The sequence below is a fragment of the Oncorhynchus keta genome, chromosome 3 (assembly GCF_023373465.1).
Source record: "Oncorhynchus keta strain PuntledgeMale-10-30-2019 chromosome 3, Oket_V2, whole genome shotgun sequence".
Classification (NCBI taxonomy): domain Eukaryota; kingdom Metazoa; phylum Chordata; class Actinopteri; order Salmoniformes; family Salmonidae; genus Oncorhynchus; species Oncorhynchus keta.
In genome coordinates, this window is record NC_068423.1 from 12,702,918 (window position 1) to 12,729,924 (window position 27,007).

Here is a 27,007-nt window from a genome sequence, read left to right on the forward strand (position 1 = left end):
TAATGCTTGGGGACATTTAATATTTGTTATTGTACACAGGAAACACACACAAAAAAACATGAGGTAAAAAACAAGTTACCCCTATAGAGCTCCAGGTTCTTTTATTTCTTCTGAAAGAAATGCATACAGTCCCTGGTTATTTAATCCTATGCCCCTCTTAAAAAGGGGGAAACACCATAGAGCCGGTTTCAAAACACATCAATATCTATGTTGATAGTTTCTTGAATCAAACACTAAACCGTTTTATGTTTGATACGGGGAGAAATGTCTGGGGGAGAAATGTCGTCTTTGAAGGTGGTTTTTATATGGGTAGGAGAAATAAATACATATTGCTTGGGTTACCATCAAGCACACTTTGACAATGCTATGCAGCAGCCTTCTGACTTCTCTCTATAGCCATCCTCTCAAGGCGCTCTGTGTAGAACCCGTTGAAATCCAACCTATGGAATCAAATTCAAAGCCGTTTTTACTAGGATTGTAACTATCTTAGAATATCCATTCAAGCAACTATCTATAGACCAGGAGTTTCCCCACTCCGGTCCTGGAGAGCTGCGGGGTACGCAAGTTTTTGTTCCAGCCCGGCACTAACACACCCATTTCCAATAACCAACTTCTCACAGTGTTCAGTCTGGACCTTGATCAGTTGAATCAGGTGTGTAGGTGCTGGGCAGCAACAAAAGTGTGCGTAGCCAGTATCTCCCCAGTACCAGAGATAGACCTGTGCAGTAGTATACCCACCGGTAGATGATGTTAATCATGCTGTGCTCACAGTCGTTGGTGCTGTAGACGCTGAGCTTGTCCAGCAGGTCCAGGAGCAGTGTGCTGAAGTTGCTGTCAAACTTGCTGATGGTGGCTTCGAAGCACGAGTCTGACTGCAGGGCGTCCATGTGCTCCGCTAGGAACTGATGACGGGGAACAACGACATACAGTTGAAGTCGGAAGTTTACATACACCTTTGCCAAATACATTTAAACTCAGTTTTTCACAATTCCTGACATTTAATCCTAGTAAAAATGCCCTGTCTTAGGTCAGTTAGGATCACCACTTTATTTTATGGATGTGAAATGTCAATAATAGTAGAGAATTATTTATTTCAGCTTTTATTTCTTTCATCACATTCCCAGTGGGTCAGAAGTTTAAATACACTCAATTAGTATTTGGTAGCATTGCCATTAAATTGTTTAATTTTGGTCAAACGGTTTAGGTAGCCTTCCACAAGCTTCCCACAACAAGTTGGGTGAATTTTGGCCGATTCCTCCTGACAGAGCTGGTGTAACTGAGTCAGGTTTGTAGGCCTCCTTGCTCACACACGCATTTTCAGTTCTGCCCACAAATGTATAGGATTGAGGTCAGGGCTTTGTGATGTCCACTCAAATACCTTGACTTTGTTGTCCTTAATCCATTTTGCCACAACTTTGGAAGTATGCTTGGGGTCATTGTCCATTTGGAAAACCCATTTGTGACCAAGCTTTAACTTTCTGACCAAGGTCTTGAGATGTTGCTTCAATATATCCACATAATTTTCCTTCCCCATGATGCCATTTATTTTGTGAAATGCACCAGTCCCTCCTGCAGCAAAGCACCCCCACAACATGATGCTGCCTCCCCCATGCTTCACGGTTGGACACCTACACCACCCGATGTCACAGGAAGGCCAAAAAGATCAAGGACAACAACCACAGAGCCACTGCCTGTTCACCCCGCTATCATCCAGAAGGCGAGGTCAGTACAGGTGCATCAAAGCTGGGACCAAGGGACTGAAAAACAGCTTCTATCTCAAGACCATCAAACTGTTAAACAGCCATCACTAACATTGAGTAGCTGCTGCCAACATACTGACTCAAAATCTCTAGCCACTTTAATAATTAAAAATTGATGTAATAAATGTATCACTAGTCACTTTAAACAATGCCACTTTATATAATGTTTACATACCCTACACAACTCATCTCATATGTATAAACTGTACTCTATACCATCTACTGCACCTTGCCTACGCCGTTCGGCCACCGCTCATCCACAGATTTATATTTACCTATTCTTATTCATTCCTTTACACTTGTGTGTATATGGTAGTTGTTGTGAAATTGTTACTTGTTAGATATTACTGCACGATCGGAACTAGAAGCACAAGCATTTCGCTACACTTACATTAACATCTGCTAACCATGTGTATGTGACCAATAAAATTTGAAAGCCTCCCCCTTTTTCCTCCAAATATAACGATGGTCACTATGGCCAAACAGTTCTATTATTGTTTCATCAGACCAGAGGACATTTCTCCAAAAAGTACCATCTTTGTCCCCATGTGCAGTTACAAACCGTAGTCTGGCTTTTTTTATGGCGGTTTTTGAGCAGTGGCTTCTTCCTTGCTAAGCGGCCTTTCAGGTTATGTCGATATAGGACTCGTTTTACGGTGGATATAGATACTTTTGTACCCGTTTCCTCCAGCATCTTCACAAGGTCCTTTGCTATTGTTCTGGGATTGATTTGCTCGAGGAGACAGAACGCGTCACCTTCCTGAGCTTTATAACGTTTGCGTGGTCCCATGATGTTTATACTTGGTTACTATTGTTTGTACAGATGAACGTGGTACCTTCAGGCATTTGGAAATTGCTCCCAATGATGAACCAAACTTGTGGAGGTCTACAAGTTTTTTTCTGAGGTCTTGGCTGATTTTTATTTTCCCATGATGTCAAGCAAAGAGGCACTGAGTTTGAAGGTAGGCCTTGAAATGCATCCAAGGGTACACCTCCAATTGACTCAAATGATGTCAATTAGCCTATCAGAAGCTTCTAAGCCATGACATTTTCCGGAATTGTCCAAGCTGTTTAAAGACACAGTCGACTTTGTGTATGTAAACTTCTAACCCACTGGAATTGTGTTACAGTGAATTGTAAGTGAAATAATCTGTCTGTAAACAATTGTTGCAAAAATGACTTGTGTCATGCACAAAGTAGATGTCCTAACCGACTTGCCTAAACTATGGTTTGTTAACAAGAAATGTGTGGAGTGTATGTAAACTTCCGACTTCATCTGTAGGTAAAGACATTTTCTGATTGGGATACAGAAATGTTATATCTGATAGATTGCACTTGAGACAGAATACAAAACATTCTTTGGCATCTTTACGATACTATTGTATTTGGTTGTTGTTCTATGTAACATAACCCAGCTAAAACCCATGTCATACTTTGACGTTTTACCTTTGAAAGCCATGCTTCAAGTTGTCTATAGCAGTGAGTATCTGCTGCAGATGAGTGAGTATGTGTGTAGTTACCTTGGAGGTGAGCCTCTTCTTCTCTTGCTCCACGGTGCGTTCGCTCTGGGTGGGAGGACCCTCCATGGTGCCGTGCTCCAGAGACAGGCGGTTCATCTCCCGGTCCAGCTTCATGCTCTGGGTGAAACGCTACACCAGGAAATAGACACACATTTAATAAGGATCAGCAATGAGAGACACTGTATAGTCACACTGGGGGGGGGGTATTAGGCTACATATCACCATACTTCTAATGTGCATGAGTTGCATGTATTTGTATTTAATTTAAATGTAATACCATTACGTGTAAGCTACAACAAGATGCCTTGACATTCCCAGTTTTTGTAGTTTGCGTTCCACATCCACTAACCTGCATGCAGTTGGTGAACATGACACACACGGACATGAGCTTGGAGAAGATCTTGAGCAGCTCTGGGTTGGTCAGCATGCAGTCCTTCAGGCAGTTGTCCAGGAAGCTGGTGTGATGACAGAGCACGTCATCTATGTTGGAGGCCTGAGAGAGACAAGATGGACTATATTAGGGCATTCCTGGTCAATGCAGGGCGGGGCATGGTTATGACAGTGTGCACTAAACTGCATCATGCAGTTATTAGGAGCATATTAAATTAATGTAATATTGAAAATGAGGACTGGGAAAAAAACGCAACAATCTTAGGTCAAAGCAAAGAAAATGCTTGTGGCTGACATTGGTAATGGATGCCAATCTACTACACTAGGCACAGAACAATTACGCCACAAGTAGCTATAGGCTGATACACGATAGCACTGAATGCTATCAAGGTGAGCCTTGGTTACTTTCCACGCACAGATTTCAGGTTGTTCTCCATGATATGCCAGGTGGGCTCCATGACTTCAAACATCATGTAGTACTGGATGTTCTGGACAAAGTTCAGCATGCGCTGTCTCAGGGCAAACGCTGCTGCAAACCTTCAGGGAGGAGGAAACCAGATAGCTCATATTAGAACTTGCTATTAGGAAGTTGGCACTAAGAGGAACAAACAAGGAAGTTAAGTCAACTGACCACTTAGCTCTGTGCAAGGCGTACTGCTTGGCTGTTTTGTTGCTGATCCACACGTTGCACAACAGCCTCTCGACATGTTTGCAGTAAAAAATGTGACGGAATAGCATCTGGTATCTCGTAAGCGCTTTCCTAGAAAAATACAAACTCTGAATCAGACAGAACACATGGTTATAGTATTGGCATTTAGCATGCCCTGGGGGGGGGTCAATAGATTGAGAAAAGCTACATTAGGGTAGAAAAGTATATATATTTTTTATTTTAATCCCATCTTCCAAGTGAGCTTTTTTTTAGCCTTCATTTAATCAGGAAGTCATACCGAGGTCAGGAGACCTGGCCTTGGATATAGCCCCAGTGTACCGACCTGTTGATGATAAGTGACAGCGGCCACTTGACGATGTAGTCGAAGGAGAAGGCCTCCAGGCCGCTGAGGGCCACCTCGGTGGGGTCGGCATTGATGATGGCCTTCTCCTGCTTGGTCTCGATGGCCAGCACCCGCAGCAGTTGGGTGATCACGTCATGTGGCATCAGGTCAATCTGGGAAACCGGACCAGAGGGTGAGTGGAAGTGTGACGCCCCTCCCAAAACAGCCACATTACATACCAGTTGTTTAACTTAAGTCTTTTATATGTATATCCTATAGATCGCAATTTCCCCTCTCCCAAAAAAAACACTTTTGTGTCGTCAGCGAACTTGATGGTTGAGTTGGAGATGTGCATGGCCGGGCAGTCATGGGTGAACAGGGAGTACAGGAGGGGGCTGAACACGCACCCCTGTGGGGCCCCTGTTGAAGATCAACGTGGCGGAGGTGTTGTTGTCTCCCACTTTGCTCAGATATCATATTAAAAACATTTCTCTCCACTATGGCAAAATGTGTAGAATTGCAGAAAATGTACTCTAAAGATGCTTCTGGCATCCACATGACTGCATGTGTGGTTATGGATGTGGGTACGCAGACCCATGAGCCACTGCGGCCCCTCATGATGAGTTCAGATTTTTGGTGGCCCCCACCTCCATCAAAGTTGCCCATCCCTGCTATACAATTGTGATTCTGACCCTCAGCAATTGTCTATTACTGTGCTAGAGTGCAGCTATAAGAAATAGTTGAATGCAGTGAACAGCAATGGACACACCATTTGAATAACAAGATAATAAATGACTTTAGATTCACCTCAAAGTAGTCAATAGTGCCCCCAGCTGCTGTAAGCAAATGTTAATATGCTCAGACATATTTTGGGAAGGTTACACGAGCCTATTCATCATAATGCATGCATGCATTAAAATCATACCGTGTAGTATGCATTTAGGTCATGATGCTTGAACTAAACCCATTTACAAAACTGAAACTGAATGAATAAGGTAACCACTAGATGGTGCTGCTGTTATCAAGATAGTATCAATTCCAGACTGGTACTCGTCTAGGATATTTAATCAATAAGGTCAGAGGGGTTTGATATATGGCCAACATACCACGGCTAAGAGCTGTTCTTGGTCACGACGCAATGCAGAGTGCCTGGAGACAGCGGTCTAAGGCACTGTATCTCAGTGAGGCGCCACTACAGACACCCTGGTTTGAATCCAGGCCTTTTCACAACCGGCCGTGATTGGGAGTCCCATAGGACGGCACACAATTGGCCCAGCGTCATCCGGGTTTGGCCGGTGAGGCCGTCATTGTAAATAAGAATGTCTTCTTAACTGACTTGCCTAGTTAAATAAAGATTACATTTAAAATAAATAAAAACCCGGTTTATAATTACCTTCAGGTCATCTTTGAATGGGTCTGTGTTAGCAGTACTCATCCTCAGAGCCAGCTCTAGCAAGGCCTCCAGTCTGGGAGGGACAATGTCATCCACTGGCTTTTTCAGCTCCTCTTCTGTCAGATCCATGAAATGGACAAAGAAATCTCCCTTGTCCATTAAGAAGTAGTGCTTGATTGACCTAGGAAGAATACATATTTTAGCATACAACTGAACAACAACCTCTCCCTCAATGTGAGCAAGACAAAGGAGATGATCGTGGACTATAGGAAAAGGAGGGCCGAACAGGCCTCCATTAACATCGAAGGGGCTGAAGTGGAGCGGGTCGAGAGTTTCAAGTTCCTTGGTGACCACATCACCAACGAACATTCATGGTCCAAACACACCAAGACAGTTGTGACGAGGGTATGACAACACCCTTTCCCCTTCGGGAGACTGAAAAGATTTGGCATGGGTCCCCAGATCCTCAAAAAGATCTACAGATGCACCATCGAAGAGCATCCTGACCAGTTGCATCACCGCCTGGTATGGCAACTGCTCGGGATCTGACCGTAAGGCGCTACAGAGGGTCGTGTGTACGGCCCAGAACATCACTGGGGCCAAGCTTCCTGCCATCCAGGACCTATATACTAGGCGGTGTCAGAGGAAGGACAAAAAAAATTTGTCAAAGACTCCAGTCACCCAAGTCATAGACTGTTCTCTCTGCTACCGCACGGGAAGCTGTACCGGAACGCCAAGTCTAGGTCCAAAAGGCTCTCTAACAGCGTCTACCTCCAAGCCATAAGATTGCTGAACAATTAATCAAATAGCCACTCAGACTATTTACATTGACGCTCCCCTTTGCTTTTATATTGCTGCTACTCGTTGTCTATTAGCTATGCATAGTCACTTTACAAATGACCTTGACTAACCTGTACCCCCGCACATTGACTCTGTACCGGTAACCCCTGTATATAGCCTTGTTATTGTTATGTATTTTACTTGTTACTTTCATTTTTTTTTTTTTTTAATTACTTTAGTTTATTTCGTAAATATGTTCTTAACTCTATTTCTTGAACTGCATTGTTGCATGTGACAAAAACAATTTTAATTTGAGCATACCAAATCAGAAATACCCTATCAAACTTGAATGATCTATATATGGTTGTGCTGTTGTTGTTTACCTAAGGCGTGCGACCAGCTCCTTCTCCTCCATCAGGAAGTCTAGAAGGACCTTGCTGGCGTAGTAGTATGATTTTTCTATCTGCTCCACGTAGGCTCTCTCCTTGAGAGTGTAGAGGATCTCCTTAGCATCGGGACAAGTCACGTCCCGGCCACACTCTCTCACCACGTTGAGGTACTTCCCTATAGAATAGGATGAGAAGAAGAAAAAGACAGACACAAAAACTCCACTACAAATGATCAGGACCTTGATACTCCTTGTTTTCTACACTATAAGAAAACACAGTGAATTGCACTGGCCATGGTCAGGATGCACTAAAAGGGTGACCTGAGCAAATCTGATGCGAACAGTATGATGCGTCTTACCTGTACTTAAAATTTTGTCTGCCATTTTCTGAAGAAAGGATGGAATTCTGTGCTGTACGATGGTGTACCGCTGATCCCAATACTTGTCGTTGTAGTCCTCCTGGATCTTCTCTTTCTGTAGCTCGTGCTCTTCAACCATGAACTCACTATGAAGACAAAATAAATCACAAAAAACATGAACAAAACAAACTAATTATGTAAAAATCTAAAATTGCCTTAACTCATGTCCAAGTCTGTGACATAATAGAAAAGTACCTATTTGATTAAATGGTAGAAATTAAGAAATGTGGGAAATTAGTTGCGCAAAAAAATAAAAATAAACGATACCTGTAAGGGTCCTTGATGATGCCTCTATAGATCCATTTCTCCAGTATCTCAAAGTAAGGGACACTAGCTGCTTTCGTGAGGTATAGGCACAGTTCCTGGGCTTGACTGTCTCCAGTGTAGTTGAAGGTACGATCGTGAAGGAGGCTCAACGTCGACCCACCCATGCAGTCTCCTTTGTCCACTGAGGAGGCTTTCAGAAGCAGAACATGCAACCCACTGATTATCTTTTTCTTTTTTACTAGGGGAACTTTTTACTTTGGGCAGTCTGCAACAACATACCACACACGACCATCTCATCCTTAGACCACTGGACAAGACAATATCGACATAACACCTCTGACAGATCTATCTAAAAAGCAATAACACAATTGAACGTCCAAAAGTGCAATGCAGATATAGCTACCAACGAACCAGAATATATATGACTGTGTGTATATATGATTGTGTGTATATATGTATGAAATGGAATCAAGAAATTCTACAAATGAACTTTTAACAAGGCACACCTGTTAATTGAAATGCATTCCAGGTGACTACCTCATGAAGCTGGTTGAGAGAATGCCAAGCGTGTGCAAAGCTGTCATCAAGGCAAAGGGTGGCTACTTTGAAGAAACTAAAATCTAAAATATATTTTGATTTGTTTAACACTTTTTAGTTACTACATGATTCCATGCGTTATTTCAAGAACTGCAATGCTGCTGGGTTTTTCATGCTCAACAGTTTCCCCTGTGTATAAAGAATGGTCCATCACCCAAAGGACATTCTGCCAACTTGACAAAACTGTAGGAAGCATTGGAGTCAACACAGGCCAGCATCCCTGTGGAACGCTTTCGACACCTAGAGTCCATGCCCAGACAAATTGAGTCTGTTCTGAGGGCAAACGGGACAGGTGCAACTCAATATTAGGATGGTGTTCCCTAATGTTTGGTATACTCCGTTTATATATACAATGTATTGTATTGTATGATCATAACAGCTTTACCAATGGAGGCTAGGATCTCCATGGTCCTCATTGTAGGCTGGATATAGAACCAGAGCTTCTGCAGGGAGAGCATGCCCTGCCTGTGGAGGTGCTCCAGCTGGGTCACCAGGATCAGGTACTCCTTCATCAGGGTCCTCATGGCCGCCGTCAGGGCGTGGTTCACCTGGCCGTACTCAAAGGACGACTTCTCCTCAGTGAAGCTGCCAGACATAAACACAGCAAAAATGTTATACCAGACAAAACACAAACAAATTGTTTGACAATGCAAGCCACGTGATACATCCCCAGATGGTGTAAGGATCACAACTTGAGTCCCGCAGAAACAAGACAACGTTAAGTATCTAGACTGAGTGTACAAATCATTAGGAACACCGGCTCTTTCCATGACAGACTGACCAGGTGAATCCAGGTGAAAGCTATGATCCCTTACCGATGCCACTTGTTAAATCCACTTCAAAATCACTGTAGATGAAGGGGAGGAGACAGGTTAAAGAAGGCTTTTTAATCCTTGAGAGGGTGGTAGTAGGTGCCAGTCGCACCAGTTTGTGTCAAGAACTGCAACACTGCTGGGTTTTTCACACTCAACAGTTTCCTGTGTGTATCAAGAATGCTTCACCACCCAAAGGACATCCAGCCAACTTGACACAACTGTGGGAAGCATTAGTCAACATGGGCCAGCATCCCTGTGGAATGCTTTTGACACCTTATAGAGTCCGTGCCCTGATGAATTGAGGCTGTTCCGAGTGCAAAGGGGGGGTGTAATTCAATATTAGGAAAGGCCTTAATGTTTTGTACACTCAGTGTATATTTCCTTGTTAAAGTTCACTCACCGTGTTATAGTGGAGTAGTATGAGGCGACTGGTAGTATCCTGTTGACCAGCTCCTTGATGGACATGTCAAGGCTGGGGTCAATGATGAAGGAGCGGTTCTGCCTCCCGAGGACAGGCTGGGCTGTGATGTCTCTGCCATCCACACCGATCAGCACAAACAACAGATCATCAACCAAAGCCTGCTCCTGGGCTGGCAGGGGCATTGTACCTGATCATAAAACACCAAAGAGATTTTAGGTACATTTTCACACATTTCCTTATTGCATTCACTACATAAAAATGAGCAGTCGCTGCCTTCAGAAAGTATTCACACCCCTTGACTTTTTTCCACATTTTGTTATCTTGCAGCCTGAATTTAAAAAGGATTAAATAGAGATTTTGTGTCACTGGCCTACACACAATACCCCATAATGTCAAAGTGGAATGTTGTTTTTAGAAATTGTTACAAATGTATTAAAAACAAATAGCTGAAATGTGTTAAGGCAAACCTATATAAGTTTAGGAGTAAAAATGGATTAAAACAAGTCATATAAAAAGTTGCATTGGATCACTCTTTGTGCAATAGTGTTTAACATGATTTTTGAATGACTACCTCATCTCCGTACCATACACACAGAGATGAAAAAAAAACTGACATTGAATATCTCTATGAGCATGGTGAAGTTATTAATTACACTTTGGATGGTGTCTCAATACACCCAGTCACTACAAAGATATAGGCATCCTTCCTAACTCAGTTGCCGTTGAGGAAGGAAACCGCTCAGGGATTTCACCATGAGACCAATGGTGACTTTAAAACTGTTACAGAGTTTATGGCTCTGATAGGAGATTACTGAGGATGGATCCACAACATTGTAGTTACTCCGCAATACTAACCTAATTGACAGCGTGAAAATAAGGAAGCCTGTACAGAATACAAATATTCCAAAACTTGAATCCTGTTTGCAACAAGGCACTAAAGTAATACTCCCAAAAAATGTAGCAAAGCAATTCACTTTATGTCCTGAATATAAGTGTTATGTTTGGGGAAAATCCTATACAACACATTACTGAGTACCACCCCATATTTTCAAGCAGAGTAGTTGCTGCATTATGTTATGGGTAAGCTTCTAATTGTTAAGGACGGGGGAGTTTGAGGATAAAAAAGAAATGGAATGGAGCTAAGCACAGGCAATATCTTAGAAGAAAACCTGATTCCGTCTGCTTTCCACCAGACACTGGGAGATGAATTCACCTTTCAGCAGGAAAATGACCTAAAACACAAGGCCAATTATACACTGGAGTTGCTTACCAAGAAGACAGTGGCCAAGTTACAGCTTTGACTGAAATCTGCTATAAAAACCTATGGCAAGACATGAAAATGGTTGTCAAGCAATGATCAATTTGACAGAGCTTGAATTTGTAAAATAATAAATGTGCAAATATTGTACAATCCAGGTGTGCAAAGCTCTTAGAGACTTACCCAGAAAGACTCACAGCTGTAATCGCTGCCACAGGTGATTCTAACATGTATTGACTCAGGGGTGTGAATACTTATGTAAATTTGATATTTCTGTATTTAATTTTCAATAAATTAGCAAACATTTCTAAAAACCATTTTCCCTTTGTCATTTTGGGGTATTGTGTGTAGATAGGTGAGAAACATAATACATTTTATCAATTTAGAATTCCAGCTGTAAAAACAAAATGTGGAATAAGTCAGGGGTAATGAATACTTTCTGAAGGCACTGCATGCACAAACATCATGAAATCTATCAAAATGTGTCAAAGTCAGACATATGAAGAACATTCATACCAACAGCCACTGCTGGGTCTCCTCCTGCTGGTGTGGCACCGGTGATGAAGTCCCCAATCAGAGCAGGCCGGTCATACACCCAGTTTGGAAACACTGGGTTGGGCTGAGTGGGGTTCTTTTTGTTGTGTCTGTCCCTCAGCATCTTTCGTGTGACTTCAGCCGACTGTACAGATTGAGGACAAGTAGTAGAACTTACAGATGTATTCAACTTTAGCCTTTTTCAAAACTATTTGGTCCGGCCCACTTGAAGTAGTCATACGCGGTGGGCCAGGAGTTTTTTCTGACTACATGACTTCACCAGGAAAAACTCCAGACCCTACTTTACAACTATGTAACAGACTATAAAAAGGGCCAGAAAATATCCTGTCCCTAATTATAAGTAACCTTTAAAATGATATGAGTACACACCTGGGGCACGTTGGAGCTGGCAGTGACATTTCCCAGCTTCTTGCGCAGCTCTTCCAGTTCCTGCATTGACATCTTGGTGCTGGTTGGAGGGATAGCAAAGGTTGTGCTTGTACTTGATGTCACATTACCAGTTGCTTCAGACCTTTCTTTGGCATTCTGTTGCAGACATTGGAGCGTCTGGAATATATTAAAACATAACACATTGTTATTGGGACATAATACTGTACTTTAAATTAAACAGTGTAGGAATTGTCAGCATCTGAGTAACATATGCAAAATGATTACCTCTTTGTCCTCGCTAAGCTTTGATAGGAGGTAGACCAGTGGGTCCAGGTTGCGGACATTTTTTGACTTGAGCTCATCATATTTCCTTAGGAAGTCCTCTGGCGTCTTTGAATACTCTACTATTTTGACCTGAGAATGAAAGTTGAATTAGTCAAGGCTATTGGTAGAAAGAGCATAAACCTTTACAAAATTGGCCAATAATTTCCCCATCAATCACCTTTGCACTGTGTGCAGACACTGTTGTGGTGACATATGGTGTCCTGTTCTTCTGCAGTAAATCAATATACACTTCTGCTCCATCACCTCCTCGCACATGAAGCAGACTGAGCAGCTCATTGACGTCATGATGTATCCGAAACTCACTCATGGCTAAGGCTGTTGAAATGAGAAAGGTCAATAACTAAGTAATCCATCCTCTGTCAAATTCAACTAACAGTTTATCAGATTAATAATGACATGATGGCAGTTAAAAGTTAAAGCATGCAAATGTATAAATGAATGTGGCTGATTGCTATCTATCAATATGTCCCTCCCCTCCACCCTCGTATTGATGTTGCAGCTTCTCTGGCTACATAGGGACACAACTGATGATGCTTTAGATTCTAGTGGCTGCCCTTTCTGGCTTTAGTATAACTAATTGAGCTGGCTAGACCACATAGCTTGCTAGCTAGTTAACCTTTCCCCGAGAACATTATTCAACTATTTCCTTAATTAGCTAGTTATGAAGCTAGCTTTGAAGGTCTTCAAATTAACCCAATTTGGTCGAGCTAGATAGCTTACTAACTAGCCAACCACTTTTAGCAAGCACGTTAGCTAAACTACTACAGTAGGGTCTGAAAATAGAGCTTGCTAGCGAACATTTTAGCTACCTGGTTAGCTATATAAACTGAATCTTGAAATGTATTATCTGGAAACACTTAGCGAGTAAAGGATGATTAAAAACATGAACAATTGATAGCACATTACCTGAAGCCTCTGTTGACTAACAAGCAGTTACCGCCAACTGTCTGGCAACACAACATGTACTGTTTCAGATCTTTCATAATAAATGTTTTTAGATTAAAATAATTTAATAAAGTGCTTAATATAAGGAGACTTACAACATCAACAGAGAACACATTTTTCATTTAAATACTAACTACAGTATGACTGAAAATAACATTTATATTTAAACAATGAACTCTTATTTTGGAGGGGGAAAACGACATAGCGGAAGTATACAGTAATGACGTTCCAACCCGGAAGAATTGTCCTCTGATTAACGTTTGAATAAACAAGAATGGCCAATTTGTTGTAGGAAAACATTGCAAGCGATGTTGCTAAAAAATATCGTATATTTCAACTAAGAAATATAGATGTCTTGTAAGGCATGGACATTAACGAATGTGTGTAACAACGCCCTAATGTCAGCCACCTTGTTGGATAAAAAGAACCCCGTTGTGTTCACGAATCGGTAAGAATTATTGTTACCCTGCAGTGTGGTTGTTTTTGACGAAGGAAATATGGCTGAATTGCACGTTGTGGAGCAGAGTGGTACTAGCACTATAGAACAAACCGAGCACCGTGATGTCCGAGGCTCTGTTCGGCTGGCTTCGTCCAGTCTCATGGTTCCGCCGCGGAGTAGCTTGCCCACCAGTCCCGGAGTATCGAGTACTAGCAGAGTAGTGTTTGGGTTTCCAATGAGAAGCAACCCCAGTTCCCCGTCAGAGCCAGCAGAGAAACCCGGATCCCGCTGGGTTCGCCTCAATGTTGGTGGAACCTGCTTTGTCACAACCAAACAGACATTGTGCAGGGACCCCAAATCGTTCCTGTACCGATTGTGTCAAGAAGATCCGGATTTGGACTCTGATAAGGTAACATAATCTATCATAACCGTTATATCATAAATCAAGGTGCATCAATGTAGCATTCATAATGCATTGCCACTGTGAAGATCATGCATGAGATTACACCCATCACCTTAAGCTAAAATATTTGAACATTGTAACAGTCAAAGTATACTGCTCAGCCATTTGATAGTAATGTATGATTTGATCTGCATGTGAAGAAGCACCAGAAAAACATTTCTGACACTAATGGCAGGCATACAATGGGCTTTTTTTTCAAACTTGTATAAATATCTTAGGATGAGACCGGTGCATACCTGATTGACAGAGATCCCACATACTTTGGCCCCATTCTGAATTACCTGCGGCATGGGAAACTGATCATGGACAAGAACCTAGCAGAAGAAGGTAAGACTGTCCAAATAATAGTTTAAAACAATTGTCAAATACAATCCCGATCACACACCGTGCTTTTATTTAGAAGCAATGGGATTCTGCAGATGTGTGATACAGGCCCTTTCCTTATGAGTATCATGCGACTAAACTATTGGTTGCCTGTCTCAGGTGTCCTTGAGGAGGCGGAGTTCTACAATATTGCGTCATTGGTGAGGCTGGTAAAGGAGAGGATACGGGACAACGAGAACAGGACATCTCAGGTATGCCAGGGAAAGGCAGACGGGATGAATGGAAAAGGCCTTAGTCTGGGATGGATGATGGCATTGATGCTGTGAAACAACACATGCTAAACCAAACCCTAACATTTCAGAGTATGAATGTGTTTACAAGTCTGTGTTTGTGTGTATACTGGCACACACACACCACTCACTGTTCCAAAGCAAAACACCTACCTGCCAATGAACCCTAATGTGCTCTGGTAGACACATGTCACTGTGTGGAAACAGGGGCTTTTATTGTAGTATCTGTTTTTCTCTCAGGGCCCAGTGAAACATGTGTACCGGGTGCTGCAGTGCCAAGAGGAGGAGCTCACCCAGATGGTGTCCACCATGTCAGACGGCTGGAAGTTTGAGCAGGTGGGCCTAGTAGTCGTCATGTAACACTTGTCTTTAAATCCATAGGTCGTGGGTGTTAAATCTGGTAATGTCCATACCTTTTTCCAGTGCCTTAAAATGTTCTTGTGAAGTTGACTTTTTAAGCTAATTTACGATCTCGCTCACCCTTTCCCCATCTCCCCTCACAGCTCATAAGCATCGGCTCGTCCTACAACTATGGCAACGAGGACCAGGCTGAATTCCTGTGTGTGGTTTCCCGGGAGCTCAACAACTCCACTAACGGCATTGTCATCGAGCCCACTGAGAAGGCTAAGGTGAGATCAGCTGCTGAGAGTGTCTGTGAGTCATGTGTTAGGCATGAAGTCAGAAGATTCTCACGTGTAGGGATAGTTCACTGCGACATCAAAGTTTGTCAGGCATTTTCAGACTTCAAAAATGGTGTAATGTATAGATGAGGCCTCGTCCCACGTCATCGGTTGTGTAGATTGAGCATCGCTGTTTTTTTTAACCCTAAGTTAATGGAAATGATAGGCACTGAATATTTTGAAATCAGCCGGTGCCTAATCTCGGAAACCCAGAGCTAAAATATTGCGTAATTACGTCAGATGCTCGATCGAGTTCGAAAAAGATACTAGAAAGAGGAGCGGAAGCAGAACAGTAGCTCCATCACCCTCTGCCTGCTATTTATGGGCAAGTTTATGTGCCAATTGTCCCCTCCCCTTCTTAAAAAGAAAACAAATGCAAACCTCTGTGAGATTGTGATTTTTTTTTTTCCCCCGAATGATCAGTGACAGAAAAATCTGTGCAGGGTCGTTCGATGTCCTTTCAGCAAGCCACGACACCCGTCATCTCAGAGATTGTTCTGAAACAGATAAGATGAGCATTGCAGAAACATTATTTTGTTGCAATATAATTTGATATCGGAGGAATTGCACCCAAATTGGCAAATTTTTATTTATTTATATAATATTAAATTAATGATAGTATCTAATTTGGACCAAACTTTTTCTTTCTAACAATGAGTAAGACACGAGGAATCCAACAAGTTGTCAAAAGCCATCCACAGACCACCCACATCCCACGCCAATCCCACCCCAACAAGTATATACTATAGTATCAGTTCTCTGTTTGACAAGTAGTATGATGCTACGGCTCAGAGTATTCTTTCTTCATCCTATATAATGTATTCTCCGTGAATTTGTTGATGTTTCTTTCCCCTGTTCAGAGCGATGTGTGATTTAAGTTGTTTATGTCCCATCCTACATCATGATATTAGGTGTTCTGAACACTAGATGGTGCTGTTCCTGCTATTAGGTTATTGTTAAAGGGATAGTTCACCCAAATTACAAATTGGTTTTCTTACCCTGTACGCAGTCTATGGATCAGGTATGACAGCAACCTATGCTTTGGTTTGCAGGTGACGCACACTCACTCACACAATAGACACACATAAGCTGACACACACACACACACACACACACACACACACACACACACACACACACACACACACACACACACAGAGTCAATGCTGCTGTCACATGTTATAGAGACATTGAACCACTGGACTCTTCCTGTTACACACTCAGGTTCTAATTCTCAGAGTAAAACACAGCGGACACTATGACAGCTCAAACCAAGTTTATTCTTCCCAGAGGATCAATACAGCTGCATTCGAAGATGACATATTCACACAAGCACTGATATTTAAGACTTCCTCCTGAGTCTCCTACACATCTGAACCGCCAATGCATCTCTGTTGCGAGACAGAACCTTAGTGATATCTGTTCTTCCTCACTTCATCTGACCTGACCTCTGCCCCAAAGTGCTCACTCCTCCCCAAATCACGGCTGTCATGGTGCCTGGTACCAGACTGTATCTCTTGTCCTCCCAGAGGATCCTTCCCATAGGATCCCTGATGGCTAACAATAACATATCCTGACATAATGTAAACGTTATACATTACCCTCTCTCCTTCAGTGACACAAGTATATTTCATATTCTCAGAACCCAACAACACTGTGTATTAAAATACTGTATCCCCAACATGGCTCATTCTAATATTTCTACTACTGTAAATTGTATTTTATTTACAGTGTTTATACACCCCACATGTTTATATACTGAATTCTTGCGATAGCTCACTCTCATATATCTACGGCAATGCATATCATTCTTAGTATATCTTGTGTAAATTCTCCCGGTATACATATGTATAGATTGCATCTTGATTTTACTACTACAATGCTATTTGGGTGATTAATTGGATTTGTCCCGCCGTTCTCGATTTGTTATTTATTTTATATATACACTACATGACCAAAAGTATGTGGACACCTGCTTGTCCACATACTTTTCATTCCAATTTCATTCTCATTCCAAAATCATGTGCATTAATATGGAGTTGGTCCCCCTTTTGCTGCTGTAACAGCTTCCACTCTTCTGGGAGGGTTTTCCACTATGTTAGAACATTGCTGCAGGGACTAATGTCGGGCACTGATGTTGTCAGATTAGGCCTGGCACTCAGTTGGTGTTCCAAATTCATCCCAAAGTTGTTCGATTGGGTTGACGTCAGGGCTCTGTGCAGGCCAGTCAAGTTCTTCCATACCGATCTCAACAATCCCTTTTTGTATGGATCTCGCTTTTTGCACGGGGGCATTCTCATGCTGAAACAGGAAAGGGCTTCCCCAAACTATTGCCACAAAGTTGGAAGCACAGACTTGTCTAGGATGGGCCTCCTGAGTGACTCAGTGGTCACTCGGTGCAAGCTGTGTCACTAGAGATCCTGGTTCAAGTCCAGGCTCTGTCGCAGCTGGCCGCGACCGAGAGACCCATGGGGGGTGCACAATTGGCCCAGCGTCGTCCGGATTAGGGGAGAGTTTGGCCAGCAGGGATATTCTTGTCCCATTGCGCTCCAGCGACTCCTGTGGTGGGCCGGGCGCAGTGCCTGCTGACACGGTCGCTAGGTGTACGGCGTTTCCTCCGATACATTGGTGCGGATGGGTTAAGCGGGTGTTGTTGAAGAAGCAGTGCGGTTTGGCTGGGTTGTGTTTCAGAGGACACACGGCTCTCGACCTTTGCATCTCCCGAGTCCGTACGGGAGTTGCAGCGACGGGAGAGTCCGTACGGGAGTTGCAGCGACGGGAGAGTCCGTACGGGAGTTGCAGCGACGGGAGAGTCCGTACGGGAGTTGCAGCGACGGGAGAGTCCGTACGGGAGTTGCAGCGACAAGACTGTAACTACCACTTGGATCCCACGAAATTGGGGAGAAAAAAATAACAAACAATCGTCTAGAATGGCATTGTATGCTGTAGCATTAAGATTTCCCTTCACTGGAACTAAGAAGCCTAGCCCAAACTAGAGGTCGACCGATTATGATTTTAACGCCGATGCCGATATCGATTATTGGAGGACCAAAAAAACAGATACCGATTAATCGGACAATATTTTTATTCATTTGTAATAATGACAATTGCAACAATACTGAATGAACACTTATTTTAACTTAATATAATTAATCAATAAAATGAATTTAGCCTCAAATAAATAATGAAACATATTCAATTTAGTTTAAATAATGCAAAAACAAAGTGTTGGAGAGGAAAGTAAAAGTGCAATATGTGCCATGTAAGAAAGATAACGTTTAAGTTCCTTGCTCAGAACATGAGAACATATGAAAGCTGGTGGTTACTTTTAACATGAGTCTTCAATATTCCCAGGTAGGAAGTTTTAGGTTGTAGTTATTATAGGAATCATAGGACTATTTCTCTCTATACCATTTGTATTTCATTAACCTTTGACTATTGGATGTTCTTCTAGGCACTTTTTTAATTTTTTTAAATTTTATTTCACCTTTATTTAACCAGGTAGGCTAGTTGAGAACAAGTTCTCATTTGCAACTGCGACCTGGCCAAGATAAAGCATAGCAGTGTGAACAGACAACACAGAGTTACACATGGAGTAAGCAATTAGCAAGTCAATAACACAGTAAAAAAAAAAAAAAAATGGGCAGTCTATATACAATGTGTGCAAAAGGCATGAGGAGGTAGGCGAATAATACAATTTTGCAGATTAACACTGGAGTGATAAATGATCAGATGGGCATGTACAGGTAGAGATATTGGTGTGCAAAAGAGCAGAAAAGTAAATAAATAAAAACAGTATAAAAACAGTATGGGAATGAGGTAGGTGAAAAAGGGTGAGCTATTTACCTATAGACTATGTACAGCTGCAGCGATCGGTTAGCTGCTCGGATAGCTGATGTTTGAAGTTGGTGAGGGAGATAAAAGTCTCCAACTTCAGCGATTTTTGCAATTGGTTCCAGTCACAGGCAGCAGAGTACTGGAACGAAAGGCGGCCAAATGAGGTGTTGGCTTTAGGGATGATCAGTGAGATACATCTGCTGGAGCGCGTGCTACGGATGGGTGTTGCCATCGTGACCAGTGAACTGAGATAAGGCGGAGCTTTACCTAGCATGGACTTGTAGATGACCTGGAGCCAGTGGGTCTGGCGACGAATATGTAGTGAGGGCCAGCCGACTAGAGCATACAAGTCGCAGTGGTGGGTGGTATAAGGTGCTTTAGTGACAAAACGGATGGCACTGTGATAGACTGCATCCAGTTTGCTGAGTAGAGTGTTGGAAGCCATTTTGTAGATGACATCGCCGAAGTCGAGGATCGGTAGGATAGTCAGTTTTACTAGGGTAAGCTTGGCAGCGTGAGTGAAGGAGGCTTTGTTGCGGAATAGAAAGCCGACTCTGGATTTGATTTTTGATTGGAGATGTTTGATGTGAGTCTGGAAGGAGAGTTTGCAGTCTAGCCAGACACCTAGGTACTTATAGATGTCCACATATTCAAGGTTGGAACCATCCAGGGTGGTGATGCTAGTCGGGCATGCGGGTGCAGGCAGCGATCGGTTGAAAAGCATGCATTTGGTTTTACTCGCGTTTAAGAGCAGTTGGAGGCCACGGAAGGAGTGCTGTATGGCATTGAAGCTCGTTTGGAGGTTTGATAGCACAGTGTCCAATGACGGGCCGAAAGTATATAGAATGGTGTCGTCTGCGTAGAGGTGGATCAGGGAATCGCCCGCAGCAAGAGCAACATCATTGATATATACAGAGAAAAGAGTCGGCCCGAGAATTGAACCCTGTGGCACCCCCATAGAGACTGCCAGAGGACCGGACAGCATGCCCTCAGATTTGACACACTGAACTCTGTCTGCAAAGTAATTGGTGAACCAGGCAAGGCAGTCATCCGAAAAACCGAGGCTGTTGAGTCTGCCGATAAGAATTTGGTGATTGACAGAGTCGAAAGCCTTGGCGAGGTCGATGAAGACGGCTGCACAGTACTGTCTTTTATCGATGGCGGTTATGATATCATTTAGTACCTTGAGTGTGGCTGAGGTGCACCCATGACCGGCTCGGAAACCAGATTGCACAGCGGAGAAGGTACGGTGGGATTCGAGATGGTCAGTGACCTGTTTGTTGACTTGGCTTTCGAAGACCTTAGATAGGCAGGGCAGGATGGATATAGGTCTATAGCAATTTGGGTCCAGGGTGTCTCCCCCTTTGAAGAGGGGGATGACTGCGGCAGCTTTCCAATCCTTGGGGATCTCAGACGATATGAAAGAGAGGTTGAACAGGCTGGTAATAGGGGTTGCGACAATGGCGGCAGATAGTTTCAGAAATAGCGGGTCCAGATTGTCAAGCCCAGCTGATTTGTACGGGTCCAGGTTTTGCAGCTCTTTCAGAACATCTGCTATCTGGATTTGGGTAAAGGAGAACCTGGAGAGGCTTGGGTGAGGAACTACGGGGGGCGGAGCTGTTGGCCGAGGTTGGAGTAGCCAGGCGGAAGGCATGGCCAGCCGTTGAGAAGTGCTTATTGAAGTTTTCGATAATCATGGCTTTATCGGTGGAGACCGTGTTTCCTAGCCTCAGTGCAGTGGGCAGCTGGGAGGAGGTGCTCTTGTTCTCCATGGACTTCACAGTGTCCCAGAACTTTTGGAGTTGGAGCTACAGGATGCAAACTTCTGCCTGAAGAAGCTGGCCTTAGCTTTCCTGACTGACTGCGTGTATTGGTTCCTGACTTCCCTGAACAGTTGCATATCACGGGGGCTATTCGATGCTATTGCAGTCCGCCACAGGATGTTTTTGTGCTGGTCGAGGGCAGTCAGGTCTGGAATGAACCAAGGGCTGTATCTGTTTTTGGTTCTGCATTTTTTGAACGGAGCATGCTTATCTAAAATGGTGAGGAAGTTACTTTTAAAGAATGACCAGGCATCCTCAATCCTCTTTAGTATTGCCAGTGTAACAGTATAGCTTCCGTCCCTCTCCTCGCTCCTACCTGGGCTCGAACCAGGAACACATCGACAGCCAGCCTCGACGCAGCATTACCCATCGCTCCACAAAAGCCGCAGCCCTTGCATGGGAAAGGGGAACAACCACTCCAAGTCTCAGTAAGTGACGTTTGAAACGCTATTAGCGTGCACCCCGCTAACTAGCTAGCCATTTCACATCGGTTACACCAGCCTAATCTCGGGAGTTGATAGGCTTGAAGTCATAAACAGCTCAATGCTTGAAGCATTGCGAAGTGCTGCTGGCAAAACGCACAAAAGTGCTGTTAGAATGAATGCTTACAAGCCTGCTCTGCCTATCACCGCTCAGACTGCTCTATCATATCATAGTCTTAATTATAATATACAGAAATACGAGCCTTAAATCATTAATATGGTCGAATCCGGAAACTAACATCTCGAAAACAAAATGTTTATTCTTTCAGTGAAATACGGAACCGTTCTGTATTTTATCTAATGGGTGGCATCCATAAGTCTAAATATTCCTGTTACATTGCACAACCTTCAATGTTATGTCATAATTACGTACAATTCTGGCAAATTAGGCGGCCCAAACTGTTGCATATACACTGACTCTGCGTGCAATGAACGTAAGAGAAGTGACACAATTTCACCTGGTTAATATTGCCTGCTAACCTGGATTTCTTTTAGCTAAATATGCAGGTTTAAAAATATATACTTCTGTGTATTGATTTTAAGAAAGGCATTGATGATTATGGTTAGGTACATATTGGAGCAACTAGATAAACTAGTAATGGACACGCTAGATAAACTAGTAATATCATCAACCATGTGTAGTTAACTAGTGATTATGATTGTTTTTTGTGAGATAAGTTTAATGCTAGCTAGCAACTTACCTTGGCTTACTGCAAGGCAGGCTCCTCGTGGAGTGCAATGTAATCAGGTGGTTAGAGTGTTGGACTAATTAACTGTAAGGTTGCAGGTTGAATCCTCCGAGCTGACAAGGTAAAAATCTGTCGTTCTGCCCCTGAACAAGGCAGTTGTTCAGTTCACTGTTCCTCGGCCGTCATTGAAAATAAGAATGTGTTCTTAAATGACTTGCCTAGTTAAATAAAGGTGTAAAAAAAAAAATACGATTTCCATTTGTTATGAAAACTTGAAATCGGCCATTCCGATTAATCGGTCGACCTCTAGCCCAAACCATGAAAAACAACCCCAGACCATTATTCCTCCTCCACCAAACTTTACAGTTGGCACTATGCATTCAGGCAGGTAGTGTTCTCCTGGCATCTGCCAAACCCAGATTCATCTGTCAGACTGCCAGCTGGTGATGATTTCCACTGCTCCAGAGTCTAATGGCAGCGAGCTTTACCCCAGTCCAGCTGTCGCATGGCATTGCGCATCGTGAATTTAGGATTGAGTGTGGCTGCTCGGCCATGGAAACCCACTTCATGAAGCTCCAGATGAACAGTTACTGATGTTGCAGTTTGGAACTCAGTAGTGAGTGTTGCAACCGAGGACAGATGAATTTATACGTGCTACTTGCTTCGGCAGTCCCAGTCTGTGAGCTTGTTGGCCTACCACTTCACAGCTGAGCCGTTGTTGCTCCTAGACATTTCCATTTCATAATAACAGAACATACAATTGACTGGGACAACTCTAGAAGGGCAGAAATGTCATGAACTGATGTGTTGGAAAGGTGGCATCCTATGATGGTGCCACATTGAAAGTCACTGAGCTCTTCAGTAAGGCCATTTTACTTACACTGTTTGTCTATGGAGATTGCATGGTTGTGCGCTCGATTTTATACACCTGTCAGCAACGGGTGTAGATGAAATAGCCGAATCCACTAATTTGAAGGAATGTCCACATACTTTTGTGTATATATACAGTACCAGTCAAACGTTTCAACACACCTACTCATTCAAGACTTTTTCTTCATTTGTACTATTTTCTACAGTGTAGAATAATAATGAAGACATCAAAACTATGTCTTCACTAGTGGAGCACCTGATAACATATTTTTATTAGGATCTGTTTCACTGTTTGAAGGATCTGCATTTGTAAGTGCCATTGCATTGAGCACAGCCATTACACTTGTAGTTTGCATTCGGTAACACGAGCATTCGTGAGGTATTTGAAAAAACAGATTCTGCTTCGGCCCATTCAGTGCTTTCAGGGTGTGTTCACGTCATAGTGACACAACTGCAGATAATACTTCAATGTACAGTACCAGTCAAACATTTGGACACACCTACTCAATCAAGGGTTTTTCTTTATTTGTACTATTTTCTACATTGTAGAATACTAGTGAAGACATCACAACTATGAAATAACACATTTGGAATCCTGTAGCAATCAAAAAAAGTGTTAAACAAATCTAAATCATATTTGAGATTCTTCAAAGTAGCCACCCTTTGCCTTGATGACAGCTTTGCACACTCTTGGCATTCTGTCAACCAGCTTCATGAGGAATGCTTTTCCAACAGTCTTGAAGGAGTTCCTATATATGTTGGCTGCTTTTCCTTCACTCTGCAGTCCAACTCATCCCAAACCATCTCAATTGGGTTAAGGTCGGGTGGTTGTGGAGGCCAGGTCATCTGATGCAGCACTCCATCACCCTCCTTCCTGGTCAAATAGCCCTTGCACAGCCTGGAGGTGTGTTGGGTCATTGTCCTGTTGAAAAACAAATGATAGTCCCACTAAGCGCAAACCAGATGGGATGGCGTATTGCTGCAGAATGCTGTGGTAGCCATGCTGGTTAAGTGTGCCTTGAATTCAAAATAAATCACTGACAGTGTCACCAGCAAAGCACCATCACACCTCCTTATCCATGCTTCACGGTTGGAACCACACATGCAGAGATCATTCGTTCACCTACTCTGCATCTCCCAAAGAGATGTGGTTGTTGGAACCAAAAATCTCAAATTTGGACTGATCAGACCAAAGGACAAATTTCCACCAGTCTAATGTCCATTGCTTGTGTTTCTTGGCCCAAGCAAGTCTCTTCTTATTGGTGTCCTTTAGTAATGGTTTCTTTGCAGCGATTCGACCATGAAGGACTGATTCACATAGTTTCCACTGAACAGTTGATGCTGAGATGTGTCTGTTACTTGTACTCTGAAGCATTTATTTTGGCTGCAATTTCTATGGCTGGTAACTCTAAAAATCGAATCTAATTTTATTTGTCACATACCCATGGTTAGCAGATGTTAATGCGAGTGTAACGAAATGCGTGTGCTTCTAGCTCCGACAGTGCAATAATATCTAACAATAATATCTAACAGTAATATCTAACAAGTAATCTAACAATTCCCCAACAACTACCTAATACACACAAATCTAAAGGGGTGAATGAGACTATGTACATATAAGTGTATGGTGTAATAGATTATATAAAATACAGTATATACATGTGATATGAGTAATATAAGATATGTAAACATTATTAAAGTGGCATTATTTAGAGTGGCATTGTACAAAGTGACTAGTGATCCATTTATTAAAGTGGCCAGAGATTGGGTCTCAATGTAGGCAGCAGCCTCCCTGAGTTTGTGATTGCTGTTTAGCAGTCTGATGGCCTTGAAGATAGAAGCTTTTTTTCATTCTCGGCCCCAGCTTTGATATACCTGTACTGACCTTGCCTTCTGGACGGTAGTGATGTGAACAGGCAGTGGCTCAGGTGGTTGATGTCCTTGATGATCTTCCTGTGACATTGGGTGCTGTAGGTGTCATGGAGGGCAGGTAGTTTTCCCCTGTTGATGCGTTGTGCAGACCGCACCACCCTCTGGAGAGCCTTGCAGTTGTAGGCTGTGCAGTTGCCGTACCAGGCTGGGATACAACCTGACAGGATGGTCTCGATTGTGCATCTGTAAAAGTTTGTCAGGGTTTTGTGTGACAAGCCTCCTGAGGTTAAAGAGACGCTGTTGCGCCTTCTTCACCACACTGTCTGTGTAAGTGGACCATTTCAGTTTGTCCGTGATGTGTACGTCGAGGAACTTAAAGCTGTCCACCTTCTCCACTGCTGTCCCTTCGAAGTGGCTAGGGGGCTGCTCCCTCTGCTGTTTCCTGAAGTCCATGATCATCTCCTTTGTTTTGTTGACGTTGAGTGAGAGGTTGTTTTCCTGACACTACACCTGCGCTCACCTTCTCCCTGTAGGCTGTCTCGTTGTTGATAATCAAGCCCACTACTGGTGTGTTGTCTGCAAACTTGATGATTGAGTTGGAGGCGTGCATGGCCACTCAGTCATGGGTGAACAGGGAGTACAGGATGAATGAACTTATCCTCTGCAGCAGAGGAAACACTAGGTCTTCCTTTACTATGGTGGTCCTCATGAGAGCCAGTTTCACTTCATTTCACTTCACCAATTTGGCCTATTTTGTGTGTGTCCATTACATGAAATCCAAATAAAAATCCATTTAAATTACAGGTTGTAATGCAACAAAATATGAAAAACGCCAAGGGGGATACTTTTGCAATCTTCTGTATACCAACCCTGCCTTGTCACAACACAACCGATTGTCTCAAACGCATTAAGAAAGATAAATTCCACAAATTAAGTTTTAACAAGGCACTCCTGTTAATTGAAATGCATTCCAGGTGACTACCTCATGAAGCTGGTTGAGAAAATTACAAGTGTGCAAAGCTGTCGTCAAGGCCAAGGGTGGCTACTTTGAAGAATCTAAAATATTTTTGGGTTCGTTTAATACTTTTTATGGTTACTACATGATTCCATATGTGTTATTTCATATTTTTGATGTCTTCACTATTATTCTACAATGTAGAAAATAGTAAAAAAAAATAAAGAATAACCCTTGAATGAGTAGGTGTGTCCAAACTTATATATATATTTGTAGTTGTTTGAGATTTTATTGCATTGTTAGTAGCTAGTAATATAAGCATTTCGCTTCACCCACTACAACACATGCTAAACTGTGTACGCAACCAATACATTTTGGTTTGATTTAGATTTTTGTTTCCCTTTACACTGTTTGAAATACTAACCTTTTTTTCCTAGGTAAACAAAACCAAAACATATGTAATTTGGGTGAACTATCTCTTTAACAATGGGGAGGGAGGGATTCTTTTAAAAAATTATCACCTAATAGGAGGAACAACACCATCTAGTGGTCAGAACCTGGTCATATCAGGATGTAGGATGGGGCATAAACCCAACAACTTCAATGACTAATTTCTCAGAACATGGTACAAAAATATCACCATATTCACTAAGAATACATTACACAAGATTAACAAACAATACTCAGAGCCGCAGCTCCATACTACTTGTCAAACTGATACTGTATACTCATTGTCGGGGTCAGATTGGCGTGAGGTGTATGGGGGTCTGCGGGTTGCTTTACACCATTTTCTTGGATTCCTCATGTCTACCCCAATGTAGGAAAAACGTTCGGTTTAAATCTGATGTTAGGTACTATATTTAATTTGATATGATTCCTATAAATTTAAAATGGCCAATTTTGGGTGCAAACAATTGGCTTAATTTCTCAGAGATCAAACACGTTTTTGTCTTTGAACAGACTATAAGACTGTAAAAACACCAGCAACTCAGCTCCAAGTGATTATAATTTGGGAAGGCTGTTCCAAAGTATTCCCAAGCATAAGAGAGAGAGATGCGATCGTATACAA

At 42.6% G+C, this 27,007-nt stretch overlaps 2 protein-coding genes across 3 annotated transcripts in view; one reads left to right on the plus strand and one right to left on the minus strand.

Annotated features, from left to right (window-relative positions):
* LOC118366644 (gamma-tubulin complex component 2-like) lies at positions 1–13,332 on the minus strand. The gene is made up of 18 exons (XM_035749245.2): positions 13,176–13,332; positions 12,427–12,584; positions 12,210–12,338; positions 11,925–12,101; positions 11,517–11,679; positions 9,722–9,929; positions 8,892–9,091; positions 7,910–8,099; positions 7,583–7,728; positions 7,219–7,399; positions 6,056–6,236; positions 4,663–4,835; positions 4,302–4,430; positions 4,087–4,207; positions 3,630–3,773; positions 3,281–3,409; positions 739–902; positions 1–440 (listed from the first exon to the last, which is right to left on the minus strand). The coding sequence occupies exons 2-18, from the start codon at positions 12,574–12,576 to the stop codon at positions 365–367; spliced, it is 2,661 nt and encodes an 886-aa protein (XP_035605138.1). The 5' UTR covers positions 12,577–12,584; positions 13,176–13,332; the 3' UTR covers positions 1–364.
* Positions 13,333–13,438: 106 nt separating this feature from the next.
* The window catches only part of kctd2 (potassium channel tetramerization domain containing 2), a 41,462-nt gene continuing 27,893 nt past the window's right edge, over positions 13,439–27,007 (plus strand). The window contains exons 1-5 of one of the 2 annotated variants that reach the window (XM_035749258.2): positions 13,439–14,062; positions 14,335–14,443; positions 14,600–14,691; positions 14,971–15,066; positions 15,234–15,359. In XM_035749258.2, coding sequence (XP_035605151.1) covers positions 13,712–14,062; positions 14,335–14,443; positions 14,600–14,691; positions 14,971–15,066; positions 15,234–15,359 — 774 coding nt within the window. In that variant the 5' untranslated portion in view covers positions 13,439–13,711. The remainder of the gene's footprint in view (positions 14,063–14,334; positions 14,444–14,599; positions 14,692–14,970; positions 15,067–15,233; positions 15,360–27,007) is intronic. The other variant, XM_035749266.2, reaches the window with a different exon arrangement.

Excerpts from the sequence above, each read along its gene's own strand:
- LOC118366644 (XM_035749245.2), bottom strand. The coding sequence starts at position 12,576 with ATGAGTGAGTTTCGGATACATCATGACGTCAATGAGCTGCTCAGTCTG. Across the intron at positions 4,836-6,055 it reads CATTCAAAGATGACCTGAAG|ATTGACCTGATGCCACATGA; the intron begins GTAATTATAAAC and ends CCGGTTTCCCAG. Across the intron at positions 3,774-4,086 it reads TGGAGAACAACCTGAAATCT|GCCTCCAACATAGATGACGT; the intron begins GTGCGTGGAAAG and ends TGTCTCTCTCAG.